This window comes from Brachycentrus maculatus, unplaced genomic scaffold (assembly GCF_059751285.1).
Source record: "Brachycentrus maculatus isolate JH-2025_06_01 unplaced genomic scaffold, ASM5975128v1 h1tg000172l, whole genome shotgun sequence".
NCBI classification, from domain to species: Eukaryota; Metazoa; Arthropoda; class Insecta; order Trichoptera; family Brachycentridae; genus Brachycentrus; species Brachycentrus maculatus.
The window spans coordinates 2,014,910-2,040,293 of NW_028280925.1; the positions used below are offsets into that span (position 1 = coordinate 2,014,910).

Consider the following 25,384-nt stretch of genomic DNA (forward strand, 5'->3'; position numbering starts at 1 on the left):
GATTTTTATTTAATCATGTCTCATTATGTTTCACGCTTGAATTATTATGGAAATGCTTTAAAAGTCATGTTACTTTTATAGGCGTGGTTATCATGTTACTTCTATGTTAACCATGCGATGAGTTGAATTGAAAAATAGCTTATTATTTTCTCTTTGCTTACGCACAAGCATCGCTGAGAACATCAAAGCCTGAGCCCTCCCTCGACCATTTCATAATTATATCAGAATTTTAAATTACTTTAGTTACTTTCTACTCCGGGGATATTCCGAAATGTAGAATCGCTTATAAAGTTGGATGATTGCTGTAGGATTCACAAATACAACGTATTTTTTGTACAAATAAATTTGTGTTTATAATGCAAGATTCGTAATTATATGGTGGCGAAGTGGATGCTTTGCTTTGTTTGAAAGTAGGGTAAAAATCTGATACTTTAATTCTACTTGTTTTAAATCTTTTTCTTACAACTAATGTTGAAGAAATTTGGAAGTTTATTTGTATTTAAACTGTTGAGATTATACGACGGATAAGACCGTCTAACGAACTTAGATGAGATATTTATAATGGACTAGATTGCTGTGCTTATTGCGAATCCTTTTTACAAATATTGATGTTTATAAACGGCCCAGATCCTTTCGAATTTTTGGTAGGTATTTCAACAATAGTAAAAAAAAATACTGTGTTTAAATTCGCCTTCATAGTGTAGTAGTTAGGAGTTTTGGCTACCGATGTGGAGGTCCAGAATTTGATTCCCAGGGAAATGGAAATGAATATTATATATTTTTAAATTGTTTAGTATCACATTTATTCATCCTAGTTTTCATTTAATATCCCGACCAGAACCCGAAGCGCAGGACTGATCGTCTTCCTTGAGATAATAAACGTTCAAATTACAATCAATTATTGAATTGAATTATTGTACATATTCAATGGGATATCCTATGCATTACTAAGTGCCGATATGGGTCAGTGAATGAAGAAGTCACATATAAAAAATTGTAAAGGTCGATACAATATTCTCTTAAATTCTATTTTACATTGATATGTTCAAGATACATAAATAAAAAAATTAAATTAAAATTAAATTGAGTAATAATAATAAATGTGTCCTTCAAATTAAATAATGAACAAAAAAGCTCATTTCATTATTGAAAGTTTGAAGCAGCAGGTGAACATTAATAAAACCCTCGTAAGTCTGTAAAACCATACGTTTAACAAATGTTTATACAAAATTATTTAAATTAAGCTCTTTTCGTTTTGGATCTCGTTTTAGCTTACTTTCTTTGATGGTGTTAATTAAGACGATGTAAAGCTCTCCAAAATTTTGGAGTCTAAAAGATTAGTATCTAAAGTACACCGGTGAAAATAATTAATTTAAATAATATATGGTATAACTCCAGAATCAACGCCGTCGTTAATATCACAAGAAGTATGACAGGATATTTTTGTGTAATGTCTAATGCACACAGGTTACTGGTACTTTTTACCGTGGATAACAAGTGATGCCATAGTGTATTAACACACAAATGTGTTTACGAATGCATATGGTGGACTTTCCAGTATTTTCGAAATTGCAACCTGGCAACGCTATTTCGAAAATTTGTAGATTATGAATTACAGACAGGTTACTTCACCTTGAGCCGACATAATTGATTGTAAACGAAAATATCGAAAATAAGCGACGGCATGACATAAGACAGAAACAGACTGATATCTGCCACTTTGATATGCTACTAAAAACCGACAATGAACGTATCGCCTCAAAATAATAGCCATCCACTGTATGTATTCGTGAAGGCACAGAAAGTGTTCGAATTGTGGTAATCATGAGTTGACAACGTTTGGAGACTTCTTCTTCTTCTTATTTGTCAGCCGTCTCTCCACTGGTGGATATAAGCTTCTTCTAATATTTTTCAGACTTCTCTCGTTCGGGCAGTTTTGATCCACTTACTACCCGCGACGGGGAAATGTCATCGGCCCATATTTTCTGGGTCGGCCTATTCCTCTTTTCATGTCCCATGGTTTCCTCCGCAGAAATCTGGATACCCATCTGTCCATTTCCTGTTTCGCAATATGACCCGCCCATTGCTATTTCAATCTGGCAACGCGATCTATCACATTGACAACCTTTGTCAGGCGTCAGATTTCTTGATTCCTGATTTTATCTCATCATATTTATGCCAAGGATTTGTCTCTCCATAGACCACTGTGCACATCTCAATTTATGTATGGTCCCTGCGGTCAAGGTAATTGTTTCCAAATAATAAAAATATTAAATTTGGATAATTTGTATAGCGCCATTTTCGTAAAATACTACATCAAGCGCGCTTACCCAAACCATACGTAAGAATATTTTGTATATTAAAAGCATTGATAACTTTGTGGTATGGTAATAGAACATTCTCCTTATCATCCATTGTTTAGTTTGTGTAATACCATAAACACTTATTTGTGACTACCAGTTTCGGAAAATTACTCCATCATCATGTCATTAAAATAAAATTATTACGATTTCACATTTGTGTAAAAATAAAGATAAGGTTTTCATACATAACCAGTTCAAATGCTAAAAAAAACCTTCTTGGAGACTTGTACTTTAAAAAACACCAAATATCATGATTATTTGATGTCAACCTGCGCTACTGTAGCTTCTTCTAAGAACTGTGTAAATAATTATAATTTAATATGATAAGACGTAGATAATCACTGAATATTCGCCTCCCATTGGTTGGCTGTACTTGCTCTAGACACTTGATAACAAACACAAAACCTTATCAAAATCAGTCATACGAATAACACATCACTGTACAACTACAAACTCGGTTTCGCCGATTTTTTTCGGTACTTTATGGAAATGTGAATTTAACGGAACTGTGAATCTTGGTTCCCAAGTGTGACGCGTGTTCCCAAGATGTTAAGGAGATTCAGCAATAGTATACGGAAAGTTAGCGTGGAGAGTGAAACAGGTAATGTTAACTTTTATAAATATATCGCTCACTCTTTTCAAGAACGTCATAAATAAAAAAAAAATTATGTTTATTTTGTTGCCAAGTAAAAGTGACTTAAATGGCCCTCCTGAACATTTTAGGTTTTGTTAGTTGATCACTTTCTCCTGTACGACTACGATATACACCTTTATCAATAAATATAAGTATATGGAAGGATTGTATTAATAGCCGTATGTGCACAATGCCTTCAATATTTTTTGAGTGAAACAGGTAATGTTAACTTTTATAAATATATCGCTCACTCCTTTCAAGAACGTCACAAATCAAAAAAATTGATATTTCAGGAGAACGTTTTTAAAGTTTAAAAATACAATACAATGTATTAAAAATATATATATAAAGCCACTTATTAAACTTTTTACTGTGCAACAGATCTTTTTATGTAAAACCTGAAGGTTTTTTCTCCATTTGAAAAATATTAAGTATATTTTAAAAAAATAATTAAACAAAACCTTTTCTTCAAAATGCAAAAAATACACTTTCTGCCCTGTAGCGGATAAATATTAAGTTAAAAATATGCCGTTTTTGCTGGGATATAGTACATTTTCTGGGCATTCCGAGAAAATTCACAACTGAAAATTGACGATTTTTGATTTATGACGTTCTTGAAAGGAGTGAGCGATATGTTGAACCACATCGTATACACCTAATACATACATAATACTTATCGCATAATGTTAACTGTTCTCTCAGCCATAACATGTTATCTACATAAAAAGTCATACTGCCTAATTTATTACCGAAATTTTGTTTTGTCTTTGTTTCTAAAGCAAGAGTATCTGAAATGCAAATATGAACAAAACGTGAAAATGAATTGAAAAAAAACAGGTGGTTCATTTATTCATGTTTTATTCTTTTTTTAAAACAGGTCCTACACCTATTGCACAACATTGCATTCGAATACCTGCCTGTGACAGGGAAAACCTTTTTAAAATAAGTTTTTTTACTACTATGGCAGCGCTATCTGTTGAACGCATCAGCAATACGCAAAATACTAAACATTGCTCATGGCAGACAGCGTGCTTTTTGACAGATGCTGTCAACCATTGTTTTTCATTGCGTTTGTGTTTCACAGATTTTTACTTTTTTTATATCATCACAAGCATAGTGAAATTAAACATAATAAAAATGTGTGTTTTCCGTTTTCTTTCTTATCCATTTAACCAGACTGAGCCACAGCAACATGTGGCTAGGTTTTGCTGGTCTATAAAAAAATCATTTCATTTTAATCTGTGACATTTGATTTTTAACTAACGATCACACCGCTTCCCGCAGGGGTAGGCAGAGAGAATAGAACGCTACACTAACATGTCTTTGCAAACATTATTCTCCTTTTTCACATTCACGCATCTCCTCATACATACCTGCCGATTATTTCCGACTCCTGACCTGACCACTTTCAAGTATTTTAAATACTTGATCATATCTAGTTTTCCTCGATCTTACTCTGCTTATATTTTCCACTACGTCCGCCGCATAAAAATGTGTCTGTCGGGTTGTGGTTAGTGTCGCGGTCTCTTGAGTCAGAGTTTCTCGGTTCGAACTCACTCTACCACAATTTGGTACCTATTTTGAAATAAGCCACTTAGTCTGACAAATAGTATAAAATTGTGAGTATAATAATAAAAACAGAAATATTTCTCTATTAAAAAAATATATATATCGCTCACTCCTTTGAAGAACGTCATAAATCAAAAATCGACAATTTTCAGTTGTACATGTTTTCGGAATGCCCAGATAATGTACTATATCCTAGCAAAAGAGGCATATTTTTAACATAATATTTTCCCGCTACAGGGCAGAATGTGTTGTTTTTGCATTTTGATGAAAAGATATTGTTTAATTAATTTTTTAAACATACTTACTAAATATTTTTCAAATGGAGAAAAAACCTTCTGGTTTTACTTAAAAAGATCTGTTGCACAGTAAAAAGTTCAATAAGTGGCTTGATATTTATTTTTAATACATTGTATTATATTTTTACATTTTAAAAACGTTCTCCTGAAAAATTAAGTTTTTTTGATTTATGACGTTCTTGAAAGGAGTGAGCGATATAATATTCCCGATGAGCGATATATGTTTGATTCATTAATAACAAAATTTATTTTAAAACTCGGAGTGGGCGGATAGTGGTTCATGGGGGTATTTATTAAAATCAATTCAAATCAGAGATCGTGAGTGTGAAGTGTTTGTTTAGTGGGGATAAGGTAGTAATACTATGCAAATTTGTGGCCTCCCACAAAACCCTTCCGTTCCATCGCTGATTCCTTCATTCTCTGCTTTACTATCATCCTTCACCCTCGCCACCTCTCCTATATCCCGCTGTTATCCCGTGAAATTATTCTACGGATGAGGATTGCGGAGATAAAATTTTAAGGCATAGCCAAAGTTATTACATTATGTTCGGAGACATGGAACCTTCGATTCAGATTCCAAAATATTTTCTCTTCCTATTTTCAAATTTACGTTTCAGGCTTTGAGTCGGCCTTGACTTATTTACATACATAGATGTCGTATTGTTGTCCGCGATATTCCATCAATATTATTTTCCATACATCTAGCATTTTTCACCATCCTAACACGGCTGTCCAAACTCAAAACACAGTAAGGGACATTTTTTGTGGTACGTTTTTTTTGCATTTTTAGACTAATTAGAATCTACTTAGTCCAAAAATGCAAAAAAAAAGTACTATAAAAAATGTCCCTTACTGTGTTTTAAGTTTGGACAGCCAAACACAGTTTCTACGTACATTTAACCAAATAATAATTTTACCTATTTCTGCACAGCTACGAAAACTTCAACCTTACAAATATAATACGATTTGTTAACTAACTAACCATCACGCCCTTGCCTCGTAGGGGTAGGCAGAGAGAATATATATTTTTTCTCAATGTAATAATATATCGCGTGCCATATGGAAATAAAATTGCATCAAATGTTGGTGCATCTTCAGATTTTTAATATAAACAAAGCATTTATATTTTTTTTGACATTTCATCAAAGATGAAGAAGAATATGGAAGTCTGGGCATTTACGGGGATGACGACCGTCATAGGCTGTTTTAAATAATCATTTTATACAGTGTAAAATTCACTCATTCTACCCATGATTGACAACCACACTACTCCGATTCTTGGAAGTTATGTATAAACCAATTTTGAAACATTGTTCTTGAATCACTATAACTTCACTAGAGACATCTATTGGTGAGATGAAAAGAAGCATCTGTAAAGGTTAGTAAAGCAGAAACTCTTACATTAGTATGTCAAAAAATAATGTGAAAAATAAACTCTTATGATTCGAGATAATCCAGATTTGTGAACAAGTTATGTATTTATACATTGAAAAAATAATAAAGTACTTATAAATGGCAAAATAAAAGAAATAAATAAAAAATATAATTAAAAAAATCTAGAACCCCTAAAACTTCATTATTAGTGAGATTTTATTACAAAAAAAATCACCTCGGGTGACTAGCGCAGTACAGGAAGTTTGTAAAAATGCGATCTTTTTATACATGTACGTCGTCCGCCTCCGTAGTGTAATGGTCAGCACGCTCGGCTACCGTTCTGGAGGTCCCGGGTACGATTCCTGGGGGGGTCTAATAAATTTAAGTGATTTTTTCACTCTAATATTTATTCAATACTACCCTGGACTGGTACCTGAAGCGTAGGGCTGATCACCTTTCATTCATCATTAGATCAAGATAACACTGCGTTTATAAAATGCAGTACCCTATGCACCATTCGGGTGCGGATATATATATATATATATATATATATATATATATATATATATATATATATATATATATATATATATATATATATATATATAAATATATATATATATATATATATATATATATATATATATATATACATATATATATATATATATATATATATATATATATATATATATATATATTTATATATATATATATATATATATATATATATATATATATATATATTAATATATATATATATATATATATATATATATATATATATATATATATATATATATATATATATATATATATATATATATATATATATATATATATATAAACCCTATCGTATAATTTTTGCAAATGGCGTCGTACGTCAATCATATTTCATATTTGTGAACTAGACATCGGCAATACAAACAGATTCAGGGTGGCGAAAAATCAATCATCCAATTTATTTTTTAATAACTTTTTAACTAAATTAAAAAGTTTTGAAGTAATGGAAATCTTCACTTGGACCCTTTAGTAAGATCACTCCACTACTTCACTAACTGCACTGGCTACACTTTCCCGAAAGGGTACAGTATAAACTGTCCAGTGTAGGTATATAAAGGAGCTGTGCATTTCACACGAATAGGTTGATAGACGCCTAACGCTGGTTACGAACAAAATTTAACCAACGTGCCTTTGCTGTTTCAAGACTGGTGGCATGGAATTTTCTTCCACTAACAGTTTAAAACAGTGAGTGTAAGATGATCTTTAAAAAAAAGTTTAAAAAATGTTTGCCAAATTATTTTCACAATCATTTCCCTAATTTGATCACAGTAAAGAGAACTTGAGGTAACAGTAAACGAAAATGGCGCTATTTACAATAAATTATTTAAAAAATTAATATTAAATTCCATCACAAACCGTGAAACCAGTCTATAAAGTTTAAAAGATTGAAAGTTAGCTCATAAGAGGTTCACGAGTAATTGCCACTTATAAACTCATAACTCCAAAATATAACATGATCCTTGTCTACAATAGACCGTTAAAAGTCAGACACCTTTTACAGATATTTCAATATAATGAATCACACATTCATAATGCCTCACCTTAAGCATTTTGTATTTTGACAATGTTGAATTTTTTTCACATTGAACACGCTATCAAAAATTCTCAAGGTACGCTCTAAATTTCCGAGACGACATTTTAAGTAGGCATTACGTATTTTGTAAGTTTTCCACCTATGCCGTAACGCGAGGGATGTTTCCAATCCCCGGCGTTAAATTTAACGTTGTTTTTTCGAAACGAACATTTTATTACGTGCTTCGAATCCGTACTAAGTGACTTCGACATACGAAAAATATTTGAATGTCATAATATCAATCAATACATTTTATAAAAAAATTGACAGGGAACATATAAATATTCAAATATCATTTAAATATTATTTTTTGATATCTCATCAAAGATGAAGAACAATATGGACATAAATCTGGACATTTACGGGGCTGACGACCGTCATTGGCTAGTTGTGATCACTTTACACACGTGTAACATTCACTAATTCTACCCATTATTGACAACCACACTACTCAAATTCTTAGAAGTTCTTTATATATGAACCAATTTTGAAACATTATTCTTGAATCACTTGAACTTCACTTGAGACATCTATTGGTGAGATGAAAATATATAAATAAAGATTTGAATTACGTAAGCTCAAACATTGTTTCAACTAATTGAATTTAAAAATTTGAAAAAAAATCGAGTGCCGGAACGCTGTTTTACCGCGTTACATCCCTATAAATAAAAAATCCCTTTAAATATGTAAATAAATATTTATTAAAAAAAAATCATTAATTTATCACCAGTAACCTTTTGGTCATATGTAATATCTTTCGATTTTGAATTTTATTTGGTAAATATCACTTTTACTTAAATCTATTATGACACATGTTTCGATACATTTAGCATAATTTTCAAACACCGTATGCTTGAAAATGATGCGGAATGCACCAAAACAGTGGCGCAGTAGATTTTGAGAGATAGTGGTATTTACCAGGTTAAACTAAAATCAGACATATATATATAATAGTTAAGTGATCACTCTAACCTGTCACCAGGTCTAAGCCCTGTAAATGTCTAGACTTCCAATTTTCCATCTCAACAACTCCATCGTATCTGTTAAGATACAAAGTGTGGTATGGAATATTACAAGCTTAATAAGAAATACAATATTACTTACAATACAATATTATTATGGTATTTCATAGAGAAATGTATAATTTATCACCGACAGGTGACGTGGCATTGTTGGGCAGACGCTCGACTGCGAAATTGGTATCACGGGTTCGATTTTCTCCAGTCGCAAAATGAATCCTACAAATGTTTGTTTTCAATTGATCTTGGCGTTTGTGATCCCCTATCTTACAAGCCTCTAAAAATAGAGGCGTTATTCCTTTAAAAAAAACATTATGTTGCACATTTTAAGCACAGCTTCTTTATAGCATTTTCCCCACATAAAACTTACAACTCATAAAGCTCGTAACTCTCATCAATTCATCCGATCTATGATGTCGAACAAACCATGAAAATGTTTATTGCTCAACAAAAAATAAGATATTAAGTTCGTTTTATTAAAATACTTTTCAAAAAGAAAAATGACATAAACAAAAAGTGGAAATAATTAAGTAGTGAAAAGGGAACAAAAGTTTCATAACATTTAGAGTGTGTCCAAATACTTGTTCACAAATTTGGGTTTTGTTTACTTAGGAGTTATTTTTACATCTCCTTTGACATTTAAACATAGATGAGGAAGAATTTGGAAGTCTTGTAACAAATTGAAGGGTATCTTCTTTAAAAACTTTCTCAATCCAACAAAGATGGCTGTTGTGAACTCATATATACCGTGTTATGAGATTGATCATATATCTAGTAGCTCCAAAATATCTGAGTAGTATGGTTGTCAATCATGGGTAGAATGGTGAGTTTTGCACGTATATAAAGTGATTTCGACATCTCAACATAATAGACGAAGATTATGGAAGCCTAATAATAAAGGGTATCTGCTAAATAAAAAAAATCCCAATCCAACAAAGATGGCTGTTGTGAACTCATATGTACCGTGTCATGTGATTGATCATATATCTAGGAGCTCAAAGAAATCTGAATTGTGTAGTTGTCAATCGTGGGTAGAATGGTGAATGTTGCACGTGTATAACTGCGATGTCACATTTGATTTTGTTAAGAAAGGAAAAAATTAGACATTGAAAAGCTGTTAACATTTTTAGTGTGTCCAAATATTTGTTGGGTTTCTGCTGCATAAAAATAATCTGATCAAATCATAAGCTGCATTACAAAATAATGATCATGTTTTCTGGTATTTCTCAGTTTGTAAAAAAACCTGTAGGATCTTGCGTACATCCAGATAAAAGGATCTCACAACATATCGAGTGTGTCCAAATACTTGTTCACGAAATCTGGATTATCTCCAATTACAGGAGTTATTTTCATATTATATTTGGACAATGAAAATGACACTTTTGACATGAAAATTACATTTTCTGACGTTTCTCATGTGTGTGATTATTATCCAGGATTCGGAACTCACATACTAATAAAAGAGTTTCTGCTCAATAAAAAGCTTCTTTTTATCTCACCAATAGATGTCTCTAATGAATATCTAGTAATTCAAGAACAATGTTTCAAAATTGGTTCATATATATATGTAGAACTTCCAAGAATTTGAGTAGTGTGGTTGTCAAAAATGGGTAGAATTGGTGAATGTTACTCGTGTGCAAAGTGATCACTTAAACCAGCCTATGACGGTCGTCAGCCCCGTAAATGCCTAGACTTCCATATTCTTCTTCATCTTTGATGAGATGGCAAAAAATAATATGAAAAGGATCTCTGCTAAAAAATATATTCGTAACCAGCCTTTGACAGATCATGAGCCCTGTAAATGCCCAGACCTCCATCTTCTTCTTCATTTATTGTGAGACGCCAGAGGAAATGAAATAGTATTTAAATCTAGTATCAACGATCAAAGTTACTGACGTTTATTGGAATAAACGCCCAAGTTGAAGGGCGCCCATTCCCAAGAGGGCGTCTAGAAGTCTAACAGACATTCCACTGCTGAACGTTCCTGCAAAGCTTCCTACTTATAATAGTATTGAACGTAAACCCAAGCAGTGTGAGGATACACCTGGGATGTTCCTACGGGATGATACCTACAGGATGTTCTTACGTTTCGTCCGCCTCCGTAGTGTAATGGTTAGCACGCTCGGCTACCGTACTGGAGGTCCCGGGTTCGATACCCAGGAGGGGTCAAATAAATGTAAGTGATTTTTTCACTCTTTTATTTATTACCTTGGACTGGTACCGAAAGCGGAGGGCTGATCACCTTTCCTTCGTGTGTTAACGATCAAGATAACACTGCGTTTATTTGATGCAGTGCCTTATGCACCATTGGGTTGCGGAGAAGGGTTTGAATGAAATGTTGTTATGATGAAAAACCTAAAACCGGGACAGTTCCTTGAAAAATATTATTGAAAAGTTCTATTTGGGACTGCAAAAGTTCGAAATTGAATTAAAGAGCTTTATTTGCTATATAAGAGCTTTATAGGAAAACCCAAAATATATTAGTATCCTAATAGAGCATATTATCGGGTTGTAAGCCCTAAAACCGCTCAGATTTTCAAACTTTTCAACTCATTTTCATATCTGTTCTATGTAAAAAAAATATATCATTGTTTATACACAAACAAATATATAAATACAGTAGTTTTTTTCGCATATACTTTATTTGACCAAATACCGAGTTTCGTGTAACTGACATCATCAGACTAGTGGGTGGCTAGACAAAACACAAGAACTAAGGGTTGAAAATCATGATTTCATATAAATTTTTCTGGCACAATTAATTTATGTAAATCGACTGAAAATAATAATAATAATTACATATAATTTAAAGTGAAGGTTTTAAGTTTGTTTTTATATAATTTTACTATAGAAACGGATTTTTATATTTAAGTTGACTTACAAAAATCCATTTTTATAGTAAAATTATACTTAAAACCCTTAAAAACATACCTAAAACCCTTACCATAACTTATGTGTAATTATTATTATAACGCACTCAATACACTTATTATAATACACTCAATTAAAATTCATTTTGTAATTTTTTTACAATATGTTTTTCAAACTCTGCCTTTTTGTATTACAACATAGAATTTCGTCTAGCCTCCTACAAGTCCCAAAAATGTATTTGGAAAAAAAACTATTGTAAATATTATTAATCAAACTATGAGGTTAAAAATTCCATTCATTTTGCTACTCCAATTTTTTGTTTAACTAACTTTAAAGTTATATTTTATATTTATAACTTTAAACTTTAAAGTTATATTTTATATTTATAATAACCTTACATATTGCTTTCACTAAATAATTCTGTTGTAATGTATTTTGACAATATTTGACAGCGGCATAATATTTTTTGTTTGTGTTTTTAACAACTTTTCCCGTGAGTATTCTCTCGTTCCTACTCGTAAGTTTCCCTCATAAAAATACAGAATAAACCAGGTCAAGTTTTTGATAGTAGGACTTTACAAAAGAAAAATCTTACCGTGAATTTCGTTAATTTTTTTGTTTACTCAAGCTAAGTGAAAAATTAAGCTTTTTAAAAATAGTTCTAGCAGAAAATCCATTAACTGTATTAGAGCTTATTTTTAAAGAAGTTAATAGTTTATTTATAAATATTATATTATTGTGTCATTCGCCTCATAAATTTGTATTACTATTCTTTATTCTCTTAATCGATTCATACGTCCAAACCATCTCAACACACATTATTGCTTTATTTTAATATATCCATAAAGGTTAAATCATTATTGAGATAAAGTATTTTGTCTGAATTGAGTACAAATACCAAACTAACATATTTCAATGTGATCTTAATAACTCACATCTCTTTTTTGTGGGCTAGCTGTCGTGTGAATTAATACTGTATTCATTCAAGCCGCTTGTGCACTACACGGAATCGAACCCGTCCGGCAGGCCGGTTTTGAAAAATAAAAGCGACTACGACAGTTAAGCGTGATCGAATTTACGTGCGACATGTTCACGCACCGATCCGAAGAAAGATGGATAAAAGCACAAGCCAATCCAAGCCAGTCATCGTTTTATCACTTAAACTGAAGGGTCGCACGGTAAAATTCGTGTACTACACGAAAAATTTTAGAACTACACTAGAAACTTAGAATTTTAAAACTACACTAAACGGATGATTGGCTTGTGCTTTGTCCATCTTTCTTGCACGTAAATTCGATCACGCTAAACTGTCGTAGTCGCTTTCAGTTTTCAAAACCGGACTGCCGGACGGTAAAATTCTGTGAAGTGCACAAGCGGTTTTACTGTGTGTTATATATTACTATATGTTGTATAAAAAATACAACATTTTGTTTCTAACCTCTAATAGGGTTTCACGCTAAAACTATTGTACTTATTTATATATTTTTTATTGTTTCAGGTATGTGTTTACTGTTTACATGGAAAACTTTTGCCCCCTGGGATATTTCAAGTAAGAACTCAGCAACTCATTTAAATAAACTCTTTTCATGGTGACTAGGAACTTATTCTTTTGTTTGTTTCTCCGTATGAATATATTGTTTGTTACAATTTATTAAAAAAATATATTTTCCTAAATATTAAGTCGTTAATTTGTTTACGTCTCCAATCGATTTATTTAAATGAGAATATATATATATATATATATATATATATATATATATATATATATATATATATATATATATATATATATATATATATATATATATATATATATATATATATATATATATATATATATATATATATATATATACATATACATATATGTATAAATATATATATATATATTTTTTTTTTCTTCTTTTCCTCGAGGGACATGTACACATTAATTCTACTACACGTACACCCGTATCCGCACCAAATGGTGCATAATCAAATTGATGAATGTTACATTCCACATATTTTCAAATACCGTAATAATGCGGAATGCATCGAAACACGTGTCATAATAGATTTTAATAAATAGTAGTATTTACTAGGTAAAACTTGAAAAAAAAAAATAGATGTTAATGTAAATGCAGAGTCAATTGATGAATGTTATTAGTATAACTGATTTCAGTGATACCATTAATTGTTCTCAGAATTCACTACTTTTCCTTCACTCATTATTATAATTATAAGTATTTTGCATATTTTTTTCCGGGCATCAAAGCATAACGTAATATAAAGGATATTTTGTATAAAAACGAATTTGTTTTCATTATTATAAAAACAATTTTTTTTGCAGGCTTTTTATGGCCATGTTTTTTCAGCTCGTTTTTCCCAACCTCATATATAAAATTGTGACTTCTGTAATTCGTCTTTCTATAATAAGCACGAAGGATATAATCCCGGAGGAACTGAAATGATTTATTACTTTATACTCCACAAACACTTCCAATGTCAACGCAAATAATAGTGCCGAAAACTTACCAAAAAAGTCTAGTAAATACAGGGTAGTACAAAATTAAATACCACATCGGAAAGAGTGTTTTTGCGTAGAATTTTCACTCATGAATTACATGAAATTATAGTAACTTTAAACATAAAGAGTAAATCCACTCACGAGTAGGCATAGGCTATGAAACTTAAAAAAGTTAAAGCCTGAGTAGGGTATAAGCAGTGTTGCATAAGCCGTAGCTAGATTTCACTTGGACGTCAGATAATTAAAAAAAAAACCCTATCGGAGGATGTGATTATTTTTGCAATAGGCTATCATATATTTGAAATTTGTAAACAAGACAGCTGCAGTATATAAACAAATTATTAAATCGGTCACAAATGTGTATCAACACTTGACGGATATCATCTTTTCCACTCAACAGAAAAAATATAGAGGTCCAAATAAAGATTTCCATAACTTAATTTTGTTTTGCAGCACCTTTAATTTGTTTGCATACTGCAGCTGGCTAGTTCATCAATGAAAATATGATTGACGTACGACGCCAATTGCATAAATTATAAAATCTTCCGATAGGGTTATTAATTTTGCGCCATCATGTAGTTATATTGCTGAGCCAATATTTATTTCACCCACTTTCGGTCACACTTTTTTTCCGTCGATATTCCGTTATTAACAATGGCTCAAACAGTTCAAACATTTCAGTGTGGGTTTCCAGTTTAATAACAACATCCGACGCGACGATCATTATTATTCTTGATGTTTACTTTGGGAAGTACTTTTATTCACCGAAAAACCCTTAACGCTCCGTTACTGTTTTATTCAAAAAATAAAAATCAGACCGTAAAGAGCGTTACGATGTTATCGTTTGATGTCTTCTCGTGTAGGTATACACTTTTCTCTTTGAAGTATTTAAAAGAAAGATGCGTAAATATAATATATATATTTTATATTCTCAATATTATTAATATTTAAAGAATTTACTTTGTGGTTAGTCATTTTCTCTTATTTTTTTTTTACAAAAATGTTAGTAATATTAGTATGTAACCACTCACCGAGATTTTTCTGTCTACCGGTTTCGAGACGTATCTGTCTCTTCGTCAGGACAATCACTACTACAGCATGCAAACAATACCACCCTTGACCACCATAGCACCATTTACACACTTAAAACTACACAAAATGTTTAACACATGCGATTTTTGGTCGACCCGAAGACCAAGATGCACTAAAGTTTTCAGCACAGACATGCGTTACGAGCCGAGGTTAAACATGCACTAGGGTTAAACGTATTAATGAAACAGCTTTTATACTCGTAGGATGTAAGGAGTGGGCGGGGTTTGAATTGGATAGTGACGAATCTTGCTTAACCGATGTTGAATCAAATAATGGACTATAAGTAAAATTTATTTGGTTGTTAATTAGAGGAATATTATTTTTACGTGCTTTCCTAATATAAATATTATATATTTTATAAATTTTATATGTCCATTGGTATGGCAGTAAAGAAATGTGATTGGTGTATTTATTTGAGACGAAATATCTATCGTTTATATGGTCTGAGCATCCTAGGGCTTACGACCTGGCATTTGGTTGACTTGAGTGATCACTTTATACATTTGTGTAACGTTGTCACCATTCTGGCTAATATCAAATATTCATATTGCATTAATTTTTGAAATTTGTATATATACATGGAATGGTAATAGATCCTTTTAACGTATTTATTCATTCGGGGTTTAATTTGTAGAACTCCATTTTAATTTATGTATTAATTTTTAAATCAAACACAGATTTTTTTGAGTCTACTAGGTTGTATTTTATCAACAACAAAAAACACATAGAAATGAATATTCTGACAATTATTCCCCTAGTTATGGCATTTTCAAACGAATGTGAAGATTAAATGGACTGACGGTCCTTATAAAGCTATACAATTCTTATAAGAATTGTCACAATATTAAGTTTTATGTGTTTTTTTAAATAAAAAACGATTTAGTAGACTAAAAAAAACTGTTTTATTTTAAAACTAATCCTGTTAACTTGTTGGTTCAATATTATTATTATTATTCAATAGATTTAGAGGTATGGTTAATTCCGAATTCGTTCACATACTATATACATATTTAGGAGAGAGAGCCTAAAATCACATTTTATTAACACGTATAACACGTAACACAGTATGCACTAGTTACATATTCTTCTTCTATATTGAGATGTCAAAAAATAATGTAAAAATTAACTCATTTAGATAATCCAGATTTGGGAACAAACATTTGAACAAACTCACTTTTTTTTTATTTGTTCGGGAATTATACAGCTTACATACATATAAAAAAATAAAAATAAACAATAGTTACATTAACAATTATAAACATTACATTTCATAAACAAAAATAGTTACGTAAAAAAAGCCAATTAAACAATTCCACATTTATGTTATAAAACTATTAAAAAACATTCAGAGATTTAAAAAAAGGGGGTATGGTATAAAATAATAGATTTAGCAGGAAGGAGAAGGAAAGGAGAGGAATTAATGAGGGTAGTTAAAGGATTTTTTTTCTAGGTAAGAAGTTTAAAAATAAGAATATATTTATAAATTTCCATACATACATATACATACGCATACAAACACACATACACACACACACACATATATATATATATGTATATATATATAAATATATATATATATATATATATATATATATATATATATATATATATATATATATATATATATATATATATATATATATATATATATATATATATATATATATATATATATATATATATATATATATATATATATATATATATATATATATATATATATATATATATATATATATATATATATATATATATATATATATATATATATATATATATATATATATATATAAATATATTCTTCTTCTCCGTCTTAATCCTCATTGCTGAGGGTTGTGACCCTTGCAGAAGCAATGACTCTTCTCCAGTTATCCCTTGACTGCGCTGCACGTAGCGCTCCAACCACTGAGGTGCCTGCTGCTGCCTTAATTTGATCGGTCCATCGTGTGGGGATCTTCCTCTCCCTCTCTTTCCCTCCAGGCTACCGATCACAACTAGTCGTTCCAGGCTATCCTCGTTGCCACGCGCAACGTGTCCAAAGAACTGGAGAATCCGTCGGGTACAGATATTGGCCAGAGACAAGCCATCCAAGCGTAGTTCCTGGCGAATGGACTCATTGGTGCGTCTAGCTGTCCATGGAATTCGGAGCATGCGCCTACAACACCACATTTCGAAGGCATCAATTTTTCTCCTTTCTGCTGCTTTTATAGTCCATGTTTCAGCAGCATAGAGAAAAATGGAGTGGACCAAGCTCCTAACAAGCTTTTGTGTTGTTACTCACACCCCGGTCTTTCCAGATTTTGTCTAGCTTAGACATGGCACTTTTGGCGATGGCGATACGACGTCTAATCTCTCCTTCACAAGTTCCTTCATTGCTGATTTGAGATCCAAGGAACTGGAACTCGTTTATTATCTCTAAACCTTCGAGTGAGTTCCCGAGATCACCAAACTTCTTAGATCGATCTATGATCATGATCTTGGTCTTGCTTTGGTTAATCTCTAGTCCCAGTGCCTTGCTCTCAATCTCTACTCGTTTAAGGAGATCTACCATCTCTTTTGGGTCTTTGGCCAAAAGTGTTGTGTCGTCCGCATATCGTATATTGGACAGCTTTACGCCACCAATGGACACTCCTCCATTCCATTTGTAGAGAGCCCTGCGCATGATGTATTCCCCATAGATGTTAAACAGGTCAGGGGAGAGTATGCATCCCTGTCTTACACCTTTCTCAGTGGGGAAGCTTGCAGTGTTTATGCCATTGATTCTTACGATTGCCTTACTTTGGGCATAAAGTCCATGGATGAGTTTTATCAAATGGGATGGGACTCCCATCTCCATGAGTACTTTCCACAGATGTTCCCACTTCACGCAGTCGAAAGCTTTTTTGTAATCGATAAAGCATAAAACTGTTGGCGTCAGGAACTCTCGGCTTTTTTCGATCACTTGGCGGATGTTGAGGATCTGCTCTCTTGTTCCTCTTCCTTTCACAAAACCAGCTTGTTCCTTTGGTATTTGCCATCCAATGTAACTGTGTAATCGTGCTTTTAGAACATATAGCATTATCTTGCTGGTGTGAGAGATAAGTGCTATTGTCCTATAGTTTTCACACTTTTTGGATGAGCCTTTTTTGTGAAGAGGAATGAAAACAGATTCAGCCCATTCCTGAGGCCGTGTTCCCGTTCTCCATATGAGGTTGCAGAGATCCAGCACTGTTTTTATGCCCTTATCCCCTAGTTCTTTTAGAAGCTCGGCCTGTATGCAGTCATTGCCGGGGGACTTGTTGCATTTTAGTTTTTTCAGTGCATTTCGAATCTCTTCTTCCAAAATGTCGGGTTCCATGGTTTGATTCTCAAAGGAAGGACTTCCTGCTGTTGAGGTCTCGGCATATAGTCCGGAGCAGTAACCTCGCCATCTCTCCAAGACGCTGTCAATGTCCGTCAGAACGCTTCCATTTTGGTCATCTATTGCCCATGTCTGAGGTTTGAAGGCACGGGTTAAGAGTTTAACCTTTTGGAAAAGATCCTTTGTAGTGACGCTATTCGCTTTATCTTCTATCTCAGCACAGATATCCGAAATTTGTTTATTTTTGTCTCGTCGGCAATGTCTTTGTACATCTTTATTGATATATATATACATATATATATATATATATATATATATATATATATATATATATATATATATATATATATATATATATATATATATATATATATATATATATATATATATGTATATATATAAATATATATATACATATATATATATATATATATATATATATATATATATATATATATATATATATATATATATATATATATATATATATATACATACATACATATACATACATATAAACATACATTACATGTACAGAAGAAAAAAAATAGTCATGCACCGTTCACCCCCCACCCATAACATAACTAGGTTATTGATGGAGAGTAAACAGAGTATGACAACTTTCTACTAACCTCTTTTTTATTGAAGCTATGCTTTTTCCAAATATATCTAATTCATTAAATGTTGCAAAGAAATCAATTAGATGACATTTGTGGGTTTGTCTTTGACAAGTCGGTGAAGTGAAGTTCGTCAGGAGCTTCCGCGGGTTTTCTTCCCTTATACAAAGTACAACAGCCCCTTTGTTTCGTCACTCCCCGGTGTGAATGATGTGCCCGTTGTAGCGAACACTCTCCTTCCATTATTTCTTCCGTCTCCAGCTGCCTATTCACTTCTCGCGCGTGTTTTCCTCTATTTGCTCTCGACAATTTATTTCTGAGCGGAGTGCTCTCTCCCTCTTGACGGACGATTCTCATTTTCCTGTTCCCCTTCAGAGCGACGCGAAGGTCGACTCGCGCGGTCCAACTCTCAATCTGAAATGTAATTTGACCCTTTTTGAATTGGAACTCGCGGGAAAATAAGAATACACTGAATAGAAGGTTGGTTGAGGTTATTGGAAATCACTTCAGTACCAACTATTATATTATAATATTATATTATTTTTGACATCTCATAAAAGATGAAGAACAATATGGAAGTCTGGGCATTTACGGTGCTGACGACCGTCATAAGCTGGTTTAAGTGATCACTTTACACACGTGTAACATTCACCAATTCTACCCATTATTGACAACCACACTACTCAAGTTCTTGAATTTGATTAGTGTATTTCTAAAGTACATTTTTTAAATCAATAGTTTATTACACATAAAAATTTATTTAGTACAAGTAATAAACCGCTTCATTACTTATACCTAAATAAATTTTTGAAATGATTTTCTAACATCATTCAAAAGATAATTTGAATCCGAAAGAAAATTCTTAAAGGAATGTAAAACGAAAATTCCCTTCGCTTCAATCTCTACTACTTTGAATACATCACACGACAGTGTTTTGCTCTTTGAGTGGAGCTTTGCATTGTGCTTTGAAATGAACAGGAATGTAAATTGACTCTTCTTTATTTTTAATTTTTCCAGTGAAAATATTCTACACTTTATTAAAAAAGGGTAAACATTTTGCTGAATTTCATAAAATACAGTAGGTGCCAACTCAACCGTAAAACACCTGCGTTATTGGATAAATTTATTTTTATACTGTGTAGTGTGTTGCTACCCTTACTCTGAAAAAACTGGACACTGAAAAATATTACTAGAATATTTGTATTCTTTTTTAAATATTATTGCTCATATCCTTTCATAGTAATAAAGATAAAATATGGAATTCTGGGTATGTATATGTCTAATGACCTGTCATTGGATGATAAAAATGATCGTCAGTCAATGACAGCCCGTAAGTCCTATAAATATCTTTCCCTTATTCGCACCTAATGATGCACAAGTTGGTCGTTAATTACATATATGAAGGCAAGGTGATCAGTTTTACGCTTCAGGGTAATATGAAATAAAAAAATAGGGTAAAAAAACTATTTTATCAGAATTATCCCTTATAATTCTGATGGAATACAATTAATACTAAGTTATTATTATTAAGAAATCAGAAGAATTACGAATTTAAAAAACGCAAACATGTGTTTGTTTAGTAATTTATCTTTGTATTAACAATTAAAATATAAATTGAATATTATTTTTTTCATATTTACCTTTTCCATCATGTATTTATTATACCTACTTAAATTTTATTCTTAACTAACTATACCCGGCCATGGGTTACGCCCGTTACGTTTAACACATGTCGCTGCCATTGCATTATTTAAAAAAAAATAATAAGTTTACATGTCACATGTATATAAAGTCGAAGTTGTACTTTGAAAAATATAAAATTATTGATGGAAAAACGCAACGGGTTGGAAATATCTTAATGCCTGATTTTATTAGAGGAATGACGAGTGTTTTTAATACCATCAAAAAGCAATCTCTGTCACCAGTTTTGAAAGAAACGAGGACCTTTTAGATAACGTTAGCTTTGACAAGATTTGCTTCTATCTTTTAAATATGTACTTTAACCTTAACGCTCGTATTATTTAGATTAATAGTTGGGAGATAAGGTAACTGCTATTCGTTATTAAGATATAAGAGGTTTTTCCCACCAATCTTCCAAAGAACGTCGTACTCGGAACATTACCACATAAGAAGTTGTCAAGTAAAGCTCTACACAAAGACTTATGACTTTTTACGTTGCTCATAACTCGCAACTCCAACAAAAAGGAGCTTTGAAGACTTAAAAAACAAAATAAATTGTCCTCTTAAAAATACTGTTATAAATATATCTCGTTCAAATATTTCAACGCCTTATTTTGAAGGGTAGGTGTCCATCGTTATTTTTTTAAAGTATAGTAAATACTATTTTTGTTGTAAAAAGATCTCTTTTATATAACACTTTCCTTATTGTTCATCGTTTACTTTGTGCAATACCACTTAAAATAGTTGTATTATTAAAAGTAAACAACGAATGATAAGCATTGTTTAATAAGAGTGTTTTTATATAGAGATCTTTTTAATAGACTTTATACCTAGAGTCTTTTAAAGTGGTATTACACAAAGTGAACGATGAATGATAAGGAGAATGTTATATTACCATACCACAAATTTAACAATGCTTTTAATATACAAAATAGATCTCTATGTGAAATATTTTTATTTATTTATTATTAACTCTATCAGATACAGGATTGTTCACCCTACGGATGATATATATATGTGGAATAATTATTAATGAATCTCACCTGTCCCATTGGAGTAAGCCATATGCTTCACAAATCTAAACTGGTAGCACCATCGTCAGCTGAAATTCCGCATCCATCAAAATTCCGACTCACATACGAAAGGAATCCAATAAGAGTGAATATATACATCTTTAGAAAAATAATGCAATATGGATGTTTAATAATAGGTAGAATGGTAAACGTTACACAAACGTATAAATTGATCACTTTTGCCAACAAAATGCGAGGCTGTGAACAAGGATTTAGACACACTCAAAACATACATACCTACATACGTACAAAATTAGCTTCTTACTACCGTCTCCTATCTTCTTTCGTATACAAACGATAGACGCTTCATCTGAGACTTGTTCTTCTTCTTCTGACCCCTATCCGCACCCAATGGTGCATAGGGCACTGCATCGCATTGACGCGGTATTATCTTGATCGCTACTTACATGAAGCAAGGCGATTACTCCTGCGCTTCAGGGACCAGTCCAGGATAATATCAAATGAATATTAAAGTGTAATATCACTACAATTTATTTTTACCCCCCCCTGGGAATCGTACCCGGGACCTCCAGCGCAAATATTATTTATACTGGAACTTTCATATTCAACTTTATACATATTTTATTTATACTGGAACTTTCAAAACTGGTTGTGTCATTTTTCTGATTGATAAAATTCTTTCGGAATAGGGAGAAATGGCAATCAGTGTTGAATTCGTTATGAAGAATATTTTAAATCGTGACCATTTAGAACCAAACTTTAGGAAAAAAAAGTTAATTTTGTCCGCCCGTCTTATTCATCCGAGAGCGAAAGGTAAGTACACCGTCTAATTTTTCATCAAAGTCAAGGTTTTCCTGAAAAGTCGGCGCAGGACTTCAAAAGCTCTCGTGCGATTGGTACTCTCGGCTATATATTCCTACCCATCTGCACAAGAGAAATCACTTCAAACTTCAGGGAAAATTAGGATTTTCGGCAGGCAGATTCGTAATTTTTCCGGCTGGAAATTACGATTTCAGTCGAATATTAATTCATATCCATTATTATTTTTTAACGAAATGGTCTTGTGCTTCGGTTCTAGGGTGACATTAAATAAATATTAGAGTAATAATAATTTTAATTTGTTTTAGGGCTTCGTAATAGTCATTAATAGTCATTTATAGTCATTAATTTACGTTATTAACGATCAGGATAATACCGCTTCAATGCGATGCAGTACTCTATGCACCATTAGATGTAGATAATTGTCTGTTGAATTAGTATAACTTACATAAATTTTTATTGTCCTTTTGTCTACATATATTTGTATGAAAGTATTATTATTATTATATTTTATTATTTCCATAATTGAAATTACTATCGAAAACACAAAGATTCATATAGGGAGAGGGTAGAGATTAAAATTTTGTGTACAGATTAAATTAAAGAAATTATACTAACTCTCAATACATAATTCGGTATAAGAATAATTTAAATGTATTATATATAGGGCTTGTTGCTTTCAAGTAATATATTCTAATCACAAAAATGACGCCATGTGACGATGACAATACTTCCCTATCACGTTCGTTATATTTAAGGGCTTGTTGCTTTAAAGTAATCTATGTATTCCAACTAAGAATGCGATACCATGTGACGATGATAATACTTCCCTATCACAAAGGTGAAGAGTTCATTAGTTACGTTATATTTAAGGGTTGTTGCTTTAAAGTAATATATTCCAACCAAGAAAATGATACCATGTGACGATGATAATACTCCCCTATCACAAAGGTGAAGAGATTGTTAGGTATAAAAACAGCATCTTATTGATTGGAGATCCTGAAGTAGGCAGCTCTCAGAGCCCCATAAACTTTCGTCCTACAAGGGGAAATATAACGCCCGAGGCGAGTTTTATTCAAGTGCTGAGCTTTAAAGCATTTTCTTCCAGTCGAGGGAGGATATGAGTGGATCGTAAAAGCTTCCAAATGTCGATTTAAGCTCTCAGTCTCAAACCATACTTGTGATCTAAATATTTTTTGAATTGTTCCGCGCATCGACTCGGCCAATAGTAGTCATCGTGTCTTCTTTGGTTTATTTATTTATTACAAACAATATATATATTACAAAGAAAGTGTCTTTTTTAAATGCATAGATCTTGAATACATTTTGGACATCTCAACATAGATGAAGAAGGATATTCTGGTCAATTACAGGGCTTATTACCTGTCATAGGCTGATTAAATTATCACTTTACACACGAGCAACATTCACCATTCTACCTACATATATCATTAATCTCATTAACACCTACATATATCATTAATCTCATGACGCTGTACACGTGAGTTCACTAGAGCCATCTTTGTTGGATTAGGATAGCTTTTATTTAACAGAGACGCTTCTATTTAGATGTATGCAATTGGAGAAACCCAGTTTTGTAAACAAGTATTCGGACATACTCAAAATATTGTGAAGACCTTTTTTAATTTAATAAAAACGTTTAAATTAATGTAATTTTGTTTTTAACAGCTCTCCTCTCTTTTTTAAACCATGGAGTATGGAGTGTGATTTTATTTACATAAAAATAAATAATAAACAAAATTCGGGCTTATTCTCCTAAGCAATATTTTATTTTTATTTTATTTAATTGACGTTTCGATTAATTTTGAAATAAGTCGAACAAAAGCTTATATCAAATTACGTAACTGTTTTATTATTATTGATTAGGCTATTTGATTACCTTTGTGGAACGGCACGTTGATTATTAAATATTTAACACATGTACTAGACCACTAATTGAGCTTCATTTCAAAAGAATAGTTTCGAAAACTAGTTTTTATGATCATCTGTTGATGAAAATATCTGTAATTTTTTAAACTAGTCGTGTGAAAACGAAACTCAATTAGTAGTCTAATACAATTGATTCATTTTTAATAAGTAACTGTTCCTTGAAAAGCTTTTGTTAAGTCAGCATGATACAATTCCAATCCTTAATGTGGTATTGTAATAGCTCTCTTAGTCATCATGCGCATGACGTGGATGATTGAATTAACTACTACCCGCTTAACATCTTCCAATGTGTTGTATAAAAGAGTTATATAAATGGAAAAACCTGCGACTTGACTGATTCGGATGTCATTAACCTTATATAGAGTCTAGTCTTTAAATATACAATAATATGTATTTATCTCACTTTAAACACGCATCTACAATAATTGTAACCAGGCATTTTTATAAAACAAAAAAGGTCCCTGAACTCACCTCATGTCAAGCTTTTTACCAAAAATTATCGATTCAAATATCATTTAATTATTCATATTTTATCATTTTGACGAATTATATGAAATATATTTTAATTACGTAAGCGAAAAAAT

The 25,384-nt window shown here is 31.9% G+C and overlaps 1 protein-coding gene across 5 annotated transcripts in view; it reads left to right on the forward strand.

Moving 5' to 3' along the window:
- The window catches only part of LOC148308295 (phosphatase and actin regulator 2), a 352,056-nt gene that overhangs the window by 40,635 nt on the left and 286,037 nt on the right, over positions 1 to 25,384 (forward strand). The window contains exon 1 of one of the 5 annotated variants that reach the window (XM_088261998.1): positions 2,799 to 2,964. The exons of the other annotated variants lie outside the window; for them this stretch is intronic. Coding sequence (XP_088118124.1) covers positions 2,910 to 2,964 — 55 coding nt within the window. The 5' untranslated portion in view covers positions 2,799 to 2,909. Of the gene's footprint in view, positions 1 to 2,798; positions 2,965 to 25,384 lie in introns of those variants that run through there. 5 annotated transcript variants of the gene reach the window in all.